Genomic DNA, 14,214 nt, shown 5'->3' on the forward strand with positions numbered 1-14,214 from the left:
CTGAGACTCCACCACTTTGTGTTTTAATCAAAACTCAACTTGATTGACAATTTGATCTATGTGTTGTAGTAAGTACTTAATGAGTGATGAAACGGCTCCAATTCCCACTTTTGCTGTAACCATGATTTGTCTGACACCAGGCTGGAGTTCTGATGGTGTGGAGGGTGGACCAACATGGACGAGTACAAGGAGCACCACTTGGTAAACAGGACTATGGCAAGCACCTTGTCCACTGCATCTTCAAACCGCCAGCCCCAGGGGAGTAAGTACCTCAACGTCTTGTCTAAGAAGCATTTTCTGCAGCTTATTACTTTGTGTCCTTCAGGCCTGTCAGCACTATTGCTTCTTTGTCATAGTCACAGAGTGTTACAGAAGAGAAGCAGGCCCACTGAGGCATGTTGACCATCAACGCTCCCATTTAACACAAAGTGGTAATGAATTCAAGCTGTCATCAGAAACTGATCTGGTCTAGATTAATTTCTCATTACATGAAGATGTTCTGTGATATCTGAAATGGTGTTTTTCTGGCATGGTGTCAACATTTATTGCAGTTACCCACTGCTGTGGTTCAGATGGATATAAGCGAGTTCGGTATTCCGACTGCACATGCCCAGGTCATAGGTCACTAGCAATAAAACAGTCTCAGCAACGGTGGTGCTGCATTGTGTGCAGGCTTGCGTTTTGTCCATAGTCGGGGTTGGGGTCTGCGTTGGCTCTCCGTCGCTGCGCATGCTGTTGAGCTGCTGTTGGGCCGTCTCCATCCTCTCCCTGGTGTCCTGTCCCTGTCCAGATGTGTCCGGGGGTGGCACTGGGCTTGCGGGGCGGCCCCGGACTTGCAGCCGCTGGCTCCAGCTCGGCTCTGCCTATCACGCCGAGTTGGCCAGCAGCCCTCCAGCTCCACCCCCCTCCCCTCAGTTCGACACCGAGATCCTGCTGAAGACTGGTGACTCGGAGCCCCTGTTGCTGGAGTCGTCCTGGTCATAGAGAGAGTCTGCGGATGGGCTCCTGCCGGCCACGGGCAGGCTGGGCACCCGCAGCAGCATCCTCCTCCCCTTGCCCAGCCTCGAGCCCAGAGTCTGAGTCAGCTCGGCCCAGTGGCGTGCCAGGCTGGAGGAGGTTGAGCCCAGGCTGGTGCTCTGGCGCAGGCGAGGCTGGAGCTCTCGCTCCTCCTCGGGATTGTGGATGAAGTGGCAACAGGTACCGTAGGGGCAGAAGCTGGTGGTGTGTAAGGTACGGCTTGTACCTGGGGTGGCAGCAGAGGGAGCGCAGCTCTGCCAGTCCGTGGACGAACTAGCACTTGTTGCCGTAGCGGACCATCTGGAGTTCCTCTGGAGTTGGAGTGGGGTTGGGCTGGAGTTGGCGCTGACTGTGGGTTCTATGGGGGTGGGGCCACTGGTGTTGTCGGCCCGGGCTGTCAGTTGGCCCGGCGGGAGAGGTGGATGTGAGCTGGGGTTGACGCTTCTCCACGCTGGGCCTGGGAGCCATGTCCCGTCGGTCTAGCCGTCTCCGGCCTCCACCCAGGCGGGGATGGGACACTTGAGTGGGGGGAGGGGGGTCCGGGGGACTGTCCAGTGGTGGTTCGGCAGCGCTTGCGGCGCCGGGGACAAGGGTTCGATCCTGGCTGCAGATGAGGTGCGGTTCTGTGTGCATCAGCTGCCGAGAGCCGGTCCAGTCTCGTGTTTTTCGGAATAATCTGGCAAGCATACTTTCCTCACCAACATGTATGACGTTTCACAGTTTGTAAAGCCCCTTAATTTCTCTTGCGAGAACTAATGAAGCAGCTTTTCAGTTGCTGAGGGAGAGGCATACGAGCAAGATCTTCACACTGGAGAGACCGGGATTGCGTGCAGGCAGAGGAGATTAGTTTATCTTAGCATTATGTTCCACGCAGTCATTGTGGACCATAGGGCCTTTTCCTGTGCTGTACTTCTCTATATTCCATATTCTTGCAGCCGGCAGGAATTCAACATGTTGATAACTGTTTCTATGCAGATAGGAATGCAAAACTGACTGGAGTGCTTCATTCTGCAGGGACCTGGTACAATTGGCCAAAGCAGCCGTAAGTGGGGATGAGAATGCTTTGGATATGTTTAACTGGAGGAAGGTTGGAAAGGGAGACGCACCATTTAAAGTCGGACTTCAGGAAGGAATCGTGTGCTTTGTCACTACCACAGATGGTGAGGAAAGTACCCTGTGCAAACATTGCACTTCATGCAAACCATACTTCAAACTCTGTGACGTGGTTTCTAATGTTACAATCATTTTTATTAAAAACAGTACAATCAGTAAGAAATTGGTGAAATGTTACTTTTCGAATTAAATTTTAGACTTGCACTGTTTTCCTGGAACGCCGGAGGTTGCGGGAAAACCTGACATAGGAAGGATGTCCTTCCTCAAATTAGGAGACCAAAACTGCATACAATACTCCAGATGTGGTCTCACCAGGGCCCTGTACAACTGCAGAAGGACCTCTTTAATCCTATACTCAAATCCTCTCGTTATGAAGGCCAACATGCATTTGCTTTCTTCACTGCCTGCTGTACCTGCAAGTTTATTTTCAGTGACTGGTGCCCAAGGAGACCTAGGTCTCATTGTATTTCCCTTTTTCCAAATCTGACATAATTGAGATAATAATCTGCCTCCTTGTTCTTGCCACCAGTGGATAACCTCACATTTATCTACATTTTTACTGTATCTGCCATGCATCTGCCCCTTCACTCAACCTGTCCAAGTCGCCCTGCAACCTCCTAGCATCCTCTTTGCAGTTCACACTGCCACCCAGCTTTGTGTCATCTGCAAATTTTCTAGTGTTACTTTTAATTCCATCATCTAAATCATTAATATATATTGAAAATAGTTGCAGCCCCAGCACTGAGCCTTTCGGCACTCCACTCGCCACTGCCTGCCATTCTGACAGAGACCCGTTTATTCCTACTCTTTGGTTCCTGTCTGCCAACCAATTATCTATCTCTATGTCAATACCCTACCTACAATACCATGTGCTCTAACTTTGCCCACTAATCTCCTGTGTGGGACCTTATCAAAGGCTTTCTGAAAGTCCAGATACACTGCATCCACTGCCTCTCCTTCCATTTTACTTGTCACAACCTCAAAAAAAATTCCAGAAGATTAGTCAAGCAGGATTTCCCCTTCATAAAACCATGCTGACTTGGACCAATCCAAATGCACCATTATTACTTCTTTAATAATTGACTCCAGCATCTTCCCCACCACCGATGCCAGGTTAACTGGTCTATAATTCCCTGTTTTCTCTCGCTCCTTTCTTGAAAAGTGGGATAATATTAGCTACCCTCCAATCCACAGGAATTGATCCTGAAGCTATAGGACATTGGAAAATGATCACCAATGCGTCCATGATTTCTAGAGCCACCTCCTTGAGTACCCTGGGATGCAGACCATCAGGCCCTGGGGATTTATCGCCTTCAATCCCATCAGTCTACCCAATACTATTTCTTGCCTAATGTAAATTTCTTTCAGTTCCTCTGTTTCCCTAGATCCTATGTCCTCTAGTACATCTGGGAGATTGTTTATGTCTTCCTTTGAAGACAGAACCAAAGTACCTGTTCAACTCTTCTGCCATTTCCTTATTCCCCATAATAATTTCACCTGTTACTGCCTTCAAGGGACCCACATCTGTCTTTACTAATCTTTTTCTCTTAACATACCTGAAGAAGCTTTTATTATCATCCTTTATATTCTTGGAAAGCTTAACTTCGTACTTCATCTTTTCACCCCGTATTGCCCATTTTGCTACCTTCTATTGTTCTTTGAAAGTATCACAATCATCTGGCTTCCCAACACTATTTGCTATGTTATACACCTTTTCTTTTAGTTTTATACCGTCCCTAACTTCTCTTGTCAGCCACGATTGCCTCTTACTCCCCTTAGGATCTTTCTTCCTCTTTGGAATGAAATGATCCTGCATCTTCTGGATTTTGCCCAGAAATTCCTGCCATTGCTGTTCCATCGTCATTCCTGCTAGGATCCTTTTCCAGTTATCCTTGGCCAGCTCCTCTATCATGCCTTCATAGTCCCCTTTGTTCAACTGCAACACTGATATTTCCGATTTGACCTTCTCCCTCTCAAACTGAAGATTAAAACTTTTTCTCAGTCAGGGTGGTGTGTGGCAAGGGCAACCTCCAGGTGGGGGTGTTCCCATGTATTTGTTGCCCTTTGCCTTGTAGCTGGCACAGGTGTTGGGTTTCAAAGGTGCTGTCTGAGGAGTATTGGTGGGTTGCTGCAGTGCATCCTGTAGATGGTATAAATTGCAGATATGTGTGTTGGTGGTGGAGTGAGTAAATGGTTCTGGATGGGGTGCCTATCAAGTCAGATACCATGTCTTGAGTGTCTTGAGTGTTGTTGAACCTGCACCAATCCAGGCACTAATCTGATGAAGGGTCTTGACCTGAAACATCACCTATTCCTTTTTTCCAGCGATGCTCCCTGATCTGCTGAGTTACCCCAGCAATTTGTGTCTAATCCTGGCTATCCTGACTTGAGCTTTGTAGATGGTGGACAGGCTTTGGGGTTTTGGGAGGTGAGTTCAGACTGCAGGATTTCTATCCTCAGACCTGAACTAATAGCCACTGTGCATATGACCATTCTAGTTCCATGTCTGGTCGATGGTAGCCCCCTGATATTGACCAGAACATTGTCCGTCCTGCTGTAGCTCTAGATGTCAGTACTGGTGAGTACCATTCTGTTGCGATAACTCCTACAGTAGCTTATAGTTTAACTTCTAATCATTCCTATTTTCTACCCTGGATTAATGTACTGTAAGTTTAACAGAAAAAATGATACAAAGTGCTGGAGTAACTCAGCAGTTAGGTAGCATCTCTAGAGAACATAGATGGGTGATATTTCAGGTCGGGACCCTTTTTCAGACCCTAAGCCGAAACACCACCTATCCATGTTCTCCAGAATGCTGCTTGACTCGCTGGGTTACTCCAGCGCTTGGTGTCCTTTGATGTAAACCAGCTTCTACAGTTCCTTGTGTCTACAAGCTTAATGGAAAGTTGCAAGTGGTTTTGCGAGTCTTTGCATGTGGTATTTGTTTTTGTGAGTGGAGTTCTCCAATACAGCTGAGGGCCATTGGAACTAATCTGGATTTCTGAATTAGGGATCGTGTACTATGTTGGTGAGAAAGGGAAGAGCATACAAGTCCTCCGCACTGATGGGCCCATCAGGAAGCTCATGTACATGGAGGAGAAGGAGATCCTGATGATTGTGACTGAGGCACTCTTCCTGTCACAGCACCGCATTGGGCCTGATGGAACAAGTCAAGAGCTGATGAAGGTATGGATGCGTATTCTGTTTGACCTTTGTGGGACTACAGCAGATCCCAAAGCTACTGTAACATAAATTCCAAGTAACTTGGGTTGCTAGTATTGTACAGTCAGTGTAATGTTGTATGGTCAGGCTGAGACGTCTGTGGGTTAGACTATACAAATAAAGGAAAAGTAAAAAATAATGGCAAGCACCAATATGTTGTATGAGAACTGGCTGTTTTGCCAGACTTATAAGAATCTTACAAGAGTCTTTTGTTCTTGTTTCAACTTTCAAACAAGTGCATTGAAGTTGGTAGTGTCATAAGCAATCTCTGCATGATTTGGAAATGAATGTTGAAGCTGATTCTCAATAAAAATCAGAACAAAGATTGTTATCTTTATGAATAATATTTCTGTTTATCTTTCCCATGTCTGTGAAGATCAGCATCCATTATATTACCTTGCTATGTAACACTTTTGGGGGAAAAAAGAACGAGGCTGTTATAATGGGGCATCTTGGTCGGCATGGAAGAGTTGGATTGAAGAGTCTGCTTCCATGCTGTATCACTTTATGTTCTGTGACTCTAAGAGTCAGACTAAGGGGCAATCTTATCCTAGCAACAAAAAAAAGAGATAATGTTGGATAAAAATTTGGCCTTTGACAGGAATCCCTCAACCATGAAAGGTATATGATGTGGATTTGAATTAGGATATGGTTCCACTTTCAGTAGCCCACAAACTGAATTGTTTACTGCTGATTTAGACTCCATGTGTAAATGTTCTGATTTTACAAAGTTTGCATTCTACTGTGCTGTTTGTATCTGCAGGTTAAGTTGAGTGGAAAGACAGGTCAAACTGCTGATATTATCTGGGCAGAGAGAGAGCTCCTTATCACAGCGTCAGGAGAGACGGTTGTTAGGTGAGGAATTAGTTTCACTACTGGGAGAGAATTGTCTGCTTTGGCACTGCACAGTGATAGTTCTGCAATATGCAAGGTTTTAAAATGTTAACTCATTTTATTATACTAATACATAATATTTTTAATAATATATAAAAATATGAATTTGTGTTTGATTTGACAAACACCCAATTGGATCCCGACTCAAAACTAATAATACTAGGAATATCAGACTATGGACCTATCTCCAATGTTATACTATTGATAAATTACTCCATTCTTTTTTATCATGCTTTTTGGGTTTTTTTCTCACTTTCTATCTATAAAAAAAAAAACCCAAACAGAAGCAGAGTCAATATACAACTGATAAAGGAGGACCACTATTATTTTGATAGCTGGATCTCCACCTATTAGCAACGTATGACTGATATACATGAAATGTTTTTATTATGATATGTATTGGCTTCTAATAAAAATTAAAAAAAAAAGACAAACATTTAGCCCAACTAATCTATGCTGATTCTCAGATTCTTTCCAACAGCCCCATTCACACATTTATTTCCATTCACCTTTCTCACATACTCATTGACTGCCAATTTTCCTGCCAATCATGTAACTGGGGTCATTTTACAATAGCCAGTTCACCTCCCAGAACATCTTTGGGATTGGAGGAAACCAGAGCACCTAGAAAACCATCTAGTCACAGGAAGAATGTGCAACTCCAGATAGACAGTCCCCATGGTCAGGATTGGCAGGTGGCACAATAACTACTGTGAGCCACCCTTAAAAGATCTGTTTTGATTAAGGTTGGGTGATGTGATCTGTCATTTATCTGTCATAAATTTATCTGTCATAAATTGTTCTGCTTTTTCATCAGACTCTGGGATTTGGATAGAGATGAAAATTATGCCCTCACACTGGATGAACACCTGGGGTTTAGCACTGGCGAAAGCATCAATTGTATCTCCTACTGTGAAAGTAAAGGTAGGTCTGTATCTTGGGGCAGCTTTTTATTTTCTTCATACTCTTTAATGTGTCAGAGATAACTGAATTCTGCAAAAGGGAGCAATTCTTGAAAGCGTACTGTAAATCAGTCCTCAAGGTCTAAATTAAATGAACAAGCCCGGTTCTGCTCCTACTCCCACCTTTCCCACCTCCAGCCCACTCACCACCACCTTCCCTTGTCTGCTTTGACATTGCTCGCTAGTTCAATCTGTAACCTGTTGATTAGTTTGTAATGAATGTGCACCACAATATCATGTTGGTAGTGCATTCACCAGTTGCAATTTTAGATCAGAGCCAAGTTTCACTTTCTTTGCAAGTATATGACAACCAATAAAATCAGTCTTAATCAAGAATGTGTGAATCTCCCTGTGCGCTTCCTCTGGCTGCTCCAGTTTCTTCCCACATCCCAAACACACGTGCAGGTTTGTAAGTTAATTGGCATCTAAATTGCCCTCTGTGTGTATGGGGTGGCTGCGAAATTGGGATAACATAGAACTAGTGTCAATGATCAATAGTCGTGTCGACTCAGAGGGCTGAAGGGCCTGTTTCCACGCTGTATCTCCAAGCTAAACTTACAACCACAATGCTAGTGCAAAACCTCCCTGATCCTTAGTGCAACCAGATTCAATGCCATCGAACTTAACGGTCGACGTTTTTGCCATGCAGCTTTCCAGAGCCTTCTAGTTGCTGGGGAAAAAGATATTCCTGAACCTGGTTTTCATAAAACCATTCATTACTAAGTCACTCGCATCATACATGAATGTGTGGGGACGAGAGCAAGAAAATATTTGGTATTGGTATTATAATTGGAATAAAGGGTTTCAAGTGCAGAGACATTTGAATATTCAACACAACAATACACATTTCTAATCGCATTGAATCAGAAGCAGTCGCTTAATCGGATCTGATGAGAAGAATAACGTGTTGTTTCCTAGGCATCCTAGCAGCTGGCACCAGTAAAGGACAGATTGCCATGTGGCGAAGAGCTGTCGTCAGCAATATCGGTGGTTCCAGCATTCAGGGGAAGGACCGATGGAAACTGCAGGCCCCAATTGATCTTGAAGGAATTATAATACAGCTGAAGGTAATGGAGGTGAAAAATACGCAGGCTCCAATTCTTCTCGTCCACGGTGCCACATGACATAATCATTGGTACCTGCACAAAGAAGCTAGATTCTGCTCGTGCTGGCACATTTCTGGTTGCTGGTTATGTCAGTGATCATTTCTTATTTTCTGTTAAAGGAGAGATAGGCACAAAATGGTGCAGTAACTCATGGGCGTTTTATTTCGGAACCCTTCTTCAGTTCCGACCTGAAACGTTGCCTATCCAAGTTTTCCAAAGATGCTGCCTGACCCGCTGAGTTACTACAGCACTTTGTGTCTATCTTTGGTATCTGCAGTGCCTTCATCTCGTATAGCTTTAAAGGAGATGTGTGGGACACGTTCTTTAAACAGTGAGTGGGGGGTGCCTGGCACATGCTGCTCGGGGTGATGGTGGAGGCAGATACGATAGTGGCATTGAAGAGGCTTTTAGATAGATACATGTGTATGCAGGAAGTGTAGGGATATGAATCATATGCAGGCAGAGAAGATTAGTTTAACTTGGCATTGCATCCTATATCCATACAGTATTATTCTATGTTCTGGTGGCCATTCAAGCTGGGGTTTGGGGAAATGTCAGTTACTTGTGGACACAATATGTGCTGCTGTACCATTGCAATTTGTGTTTGGGGAGTAAATTCAATACATTCAGTGGAATGAGATTCTTGTGAGATGCCAAACATTCAGGCTTTCCTGTAAAGTATTTTTGAAGGAGATTTGTGGAGTAAAAATGGAAAAATAAAAGAACTGCAGATGCTGGTTAATACACAAAAGGACACAAACTGCTGGAGTAACTCAGCGGGTCAGGCAGCATCTCTGGGGAACATGGGTGGGTGACGTTTCGGGTCTGAAGATGGGTCTTGATCCGAAACGTTACTTATCCATGTTCTCCAGTGATGCTGCCTGACCAACTTAGTTACTCCAGCGCTTTGAGTCTTTTTTTGGAAACCAACCTCAACCTCTAGAACAACACTGGTCACATTCTATGCACTTTCCTGCAGAGTTGGTGAAATAAATGGTGTGTGTAACGCAGCCGATAATAATTGTCCCCAATGTTTAGTGAAGAAGATGAGACTTACCAGTTTTTTTTTTGCCACTTTCGATAACACTTTGTGTGTGCTGTTTGTTTAGTGGGGCTCCAGTAAGAACCTTCTCTCGGTGAACAGTGCTGGCACCGTTCTCATCCTCAGCGAGCAGATGATGTCCGCTCACTTCAACCAGCAAGTCGCAGCAGTACAGGTGGCTCCCAACCAGCTCAGCGTCAGCTTCTTCTCATCCGGAAACCATCAGATGCTGCGAGCGGACATACACGTCAAAGGGGTTTATGTCACCAAGGTAAGAAGCTGAAATCAAAGCTCCACTTTATAAGGAGATCGATACAGGCTTATCTTTATGTATACCCCTGGATCCTGCAATGGCAGGTGAATGCACCAACATGGGTATTTTGTGCTGTTCAAGTTCATCAGTAGCATTTTATTCATAACATGAGTCTTAAATGGTGTGAAGGAGTTCCAGGGCTATTGACAAGCTACTATTTTGAGGCTGATAATGTGCTTACAATATGGTGTTAGATAAAGCACCTACTTTGAAGAATTTAGCACTGAATTGTGTAAAACCTCTATTTTCTGGTATTACAGGAGATGGTAGTGGTGTGGAATGGGAAACATATCAGTGTTTTTGAACAGTTTGGACCGTCACTGAGGAATGCAGGTAACCTTATTTTAATCAACTTAATTCAATTAGCTACTTAATTAATACTGACTCTTTCTGAACTAAACTAAGTCAAATGGGCTGCTCTTTATCCCTAAATACTTGCAAGGATTGTGTTGATTCAAAATGGGTCTATGAACTTTACTGCTAGAAATAATACCTGAAAGATTGTGAAATTGGTAATTGGCCCTGAGGCTATTAGCGGAAATGGCTGGCTTGGGAATTTGAATGTGTAACTGGGGTTGGTATCGATAGATTACCCTTTGTCATTAGCCTCAACGTACATCCTATGGCCCTTTTCACTGATAATGTAAGAATCAAAGCAACAGATATAGAAGTTGGCCATGCCATCCATCGAACCTACCCAACCATTCAGTCTTGTGATGGAACTTCTACAGAGCCTACTTTCCTCCTGATCCCAATGTTCCTTTGTATTTGAACACCTGACCACCTCTCTTGGACGTAGTGAATGATTAGGTCTCATAGTGCCCAAGGGCAGAAAAAAATATCACAAATATTAGCAACCTGTTGGGATAAAGTTTCTCCTCCATTTAACCAAACTGACTGAGCCGTTAACCCAGATCGCCGCGAAGAAACCTGGGTCAGGGCCTGTCCGGGGCTTTGCGGGTAGAAGCCCGGGTCGGGCGATGCAGCCGACGGAGCCCACGGCTGGGGCCCGGGTAGGCACCACGGAGGCGTGAAGTTGGGCGCCGAGGTGGGGCCTCAGCGGCGATACCTCGCGGGTCAACAAGAGTGTGGAGGAACCGCCATGAGGGGGGAGGGGAAGAACAATGGCGGACCCGGCGTGGGGAAAGCCGGCGTGCTCTATAACTTTGTCAGCGCCGTAGGTGACCTCTATTTGAATACTTTGTGTATGCAAGCAAAGAATTTCACTGTGCCCAGTCACATGTGACAATAAAGTATTCCTATTCCTAACCTGAGGCCATGAGCCCAGGTTCTAGATTCTCGCCAGGAGAAAGGTTTCAGTACTTGCAATCGTGATTAATGTACCTTATCTTCTTAAATGTTTGTTGTACCCGTGTTAATTAAGCACTGCCTTTTTGCAGTGTTATTCAAAAATAATGGGAACTGTTTGTATTGTTCCAGGCTCATTTCCCTGTGATTCTTCCATTGTGGTTGTCCACGAAGAGAGTATTTACACTGTGGAGCCGAACCGTGTGCAAGTTCGCACTCTGCAGGTGAGTGTAAGGCTGTCCTTTGCCTTTCAGTGTTGAGTGGCACTCTTAATTGTGAAAAGGTTACAGCTCAGAAGGCAGTCATTTAGCCCATCATGGCAATGTCGGCCCTCTTCCAGAGCAACTCCACACTCCCTTCACCGGCCCTTTCTCCATGGACTTGAAAACCTTTCTCCAGTCTCCACCATGTATGTATCAAATTCACTCTTGCAAGCCACAGTGAAATCTACCTCCACCACATCCACAGCCATTGCCTTCCAGATTCCAACTTAATACTGTTGAGGAGAAATTTCCTCCTGTCTTTCTTAATTTTCTTTGCCTTCAATTTATACCTGTGACCTTCAGTTCTTGCCTCTTTCACCACAGGGAGGCAACTGCTACTATTTGCACTCTCCAGACCTCTGATCGTTTGATGATACTTTTATCTAATCTCCCCGTAACATTCTTCAAAGGACACAATCCCAGCCTCTAATCGATCATTCTTATTAGAAGCCCTCATCCCAGGAATCACTCTCTTCCATCTTCTCTGGCCCATTCTAAAGCCCCTGCTTCCTTCCTATCACGAAGAGAGCAGAAATGACCATGTTTTAAAATAACTTAGTATGTTCCCTTTTTCTTGTACCATGTCCCTCTGTTGATATCCACAATTGTGTATGTGAAGAGGATAGTGATAGATTGGCAGGAGAATGCGATGTCATTATAAATTATATAATTTCTCAATAAACTCTTCCTATTGCAATGATTGATGCACGAGTCCCCGGATCCCTCCGCTCCTTTATTACCTTTACGAAACAATAACCAAAGTACATCATCTCCCACTTCTCCACAGTAAACGTCATCTTCCACATGCCTGCTCGTTGCCTGATCACACTCTGCTGCAATCTGTTTGTGCAGATGCTGGAATCTTGAGCAAAATCTTGAGTGCTGGAGGAACTCATCAAATCTACAGAGGGAATGGAACAGACATCATTTTGAGTCGGGACCCTTCTTCAGTCTGTCCATTCCCTGTCCATCCTTTGCTTGGTGTGCATTATCAAGGTGTGATGCCTGCTGCTGCCTTTTGCTACTTGCCAATCATCCTGAGTGTATTCTTCCTTTCAGGGCACAGTTAAGCAGCTGCTTGTGTTCAGTGAGACTGAGGGCAACCCATGTCATCTTCAGATCTGTGGCAACTTCCTGGCGGTGGGGACAGACAAAGCTCATGTGAAAGTCTTCGATCTGTCCCGCAGGTATAGTACACGTCGCTGACAATAGAATTAAACTTATTTGCAGTGGACAAATTTAAGTAACAAACCTTCAAACAACCCCCCCCCCCCCCCTTTCCTGTGACCCACCTTGATTCACACCCATTTCTCCCCCTTCCCATCTCCTTCCATCTATATTGCTTCCTCTGGCTTCACAATTCTCAGCTCTTCTGTCCTTATCTTATACATTGCCTTTTCATCTCTGGCCTTTTCCAATCAATAAACCCCCCCTCGCCTGTCTCCACCTATCACTTGCTTGACTTTGCCTTGCTTCCCAGCTCCCTCCCCCCCCCCCCATCACTATCAGTTTGAACAAGGCTCCTGACCCAAACCATCGCCTATCCTTGTTCTCCAGAGACGCTGCCTGACCCACTGAGTTACTCCAGCACTTTGTGTCCACTTTCACATGATACAAATTGGCTGTGGTGGATACCACTGTGACCCTGTTTCTCCCATATTCTAGAGCTGCAACAGGTCACTTGGCCTGCCGTGACTGCCTTAAACTAAATTTTAAAACAAATGTATTTATTTCCATGTCTATTTTAACTTTACCAAATCCCTTTGCTCAAAGACCCCATTCGATGGAGACTGCACACAGAAGACGCTGTGCTAAATTTTATTGCAGTATTGACATGAATTACTCCCACACTGGAGGGTGCTTGGCTGAAGCTTCCCAACTAAGCAGGACCAAAGACAGCTATTAGAATTCATAGGCTCGGTTCCCTTTCTGTTTATAGTCTTTAGCTCTTCTGGGGTTACATTTGAGATGGTTTAAAGATAAAGTAACTATGAGGGTCATGGGCTGTGTAAACAGCATCGAACATTACAAACACTAGCACACAAAAACAATAGAAAGACTAAACACAGATTGCCTGAGCTCTGGCTATGTCTCAGTGGGTGGCTTGCTTGCCTTTGATGTAGGAGGGTTATGGGTTTGAGTTCTACTCCATTATGAGCCCATAATCCAGGCTGTAAAATTTATTTCAATTGTTGTTAGTTGGCTGTAAAAAAACGTTAGGACATCCGGAGGTCAAGAAAGGCACCATATATGCGCCGGTTTTCTTTTCCTTATTGTCGTGCAATAGATCTTGGTTGGTATGTTGTTTGTGGTTATAGAATTTGTGGAGTTCCCTGTCTAGCCTCACACTGAAGGAGGCATTGGAGAAACACATGCGTTAGGATCTCATGGGTTACCTTGGGAGGGGGTTAGAGGGATGAGAACACTTGGTTGTAACAATGTGGGTAGTTCCACTCTCCAATCCAAAGGTAGCAGGTCACTTGTACTCCATGTGAGACTTGCCACCGAACCCACACCAATACTAGAGTACTGCAGTGTGTGAAGTTTCATTGTTCTGGTGTGGTTCCATCAACATAAGGTGTTTAAACAGGAGCAGACTATTCCACACCTTGTGCCTGTTCCGACAGCCATGGCTGAGTTTATACCTGAGTGTGCCACTTTCCTGACCAGGTACAAGTGCAATCTTGCAGCAGCATCACAGGCACCTGGACACAGACCAATACGTCAAAAATTATCCATGAATTAAACATAAAAAGCAGGACAATTTAAAGAAAAAAACGAATGCAAACAAACAATACATCAGTACAAAACACAATGCTTAAAAATAATTCATGGTAGTACAAGAGGTGGTCCGTAGTATTCTATTGCTGAACTAGGATTAGGGTTGGTGGGTTGTGGGTTCATTCTGTAAACTTATATTGTGCACTTTTGCATTATCTGCTGTACTCGTGTATGGTTTAATAATAATAATAAT

At 44.6% G+C, this 14,214-nt stretch overlaps 1 protein-coding gene across 3 annotated transcripts in view; it reads left to right on the forward strand.

Moving 5' to 3' along the window:
* Positions 1-14,214, forward strand: part of ift140 (intraflagellar transport 140 homolog (Chlamydomonas)) — a 76,939-nt gene that overhangs the window by 5,410 nt on the left and 57,315 nt on the right. For all 3 annotated transcript variants that reach the window (XM_055651464.1, XM_055651462.1, XM_055651463.1), the window contains exons 4-13: positions 141-262; positions 2,032-2,177; positions 5,141-5,316; positions 6,116-6,207; positions 7,064-7,170; positions 8,127-8,275; positions 9,424-9,627; positions 9,930-10,002; positions 11,110-11,201; positions 12,300-12,427. In XM_055651464.1, coding sequence (XP_055507439.1) covers positions 141-262; positions 2,032-2,177; positions 5,141-5,316; positions 6,116-6,207; positions 7,064-7,170; positions 8,127-8,275; positions 9,424-9,627; positions 9,930-10,002; positions 11,110-11,201; positions 12,300-12,427 — 1,289 coding nt within the window. The remainder of the gene's footprint in view (positions 1-140; positions 263-2,031; positions 2,178-5,140; positions 5,317-6,115; positions 6,208-7,063; positions 7,171-8,126; positions 8,276-9,423; positions 9,628-9,929; positions 10,003-11,109; positions 11,202-12,299; positions 12,428-14,214) is intronic.

Source organism: Leucoraja erinacea, chromosome 20, assembly GCF_028641065.1.
Source record: "Leucoraja erinacea ecotype New England chromosome 20, Leri_hhj_1, whole genome shotgun sequence".
Classification (NCBI taxonomy): Eukaryota; Metazoa; Chordata; class Chondrichthyes; order Rajiformes; family Rajidae; genus Leucoraja; species Leucoraja erinaceus.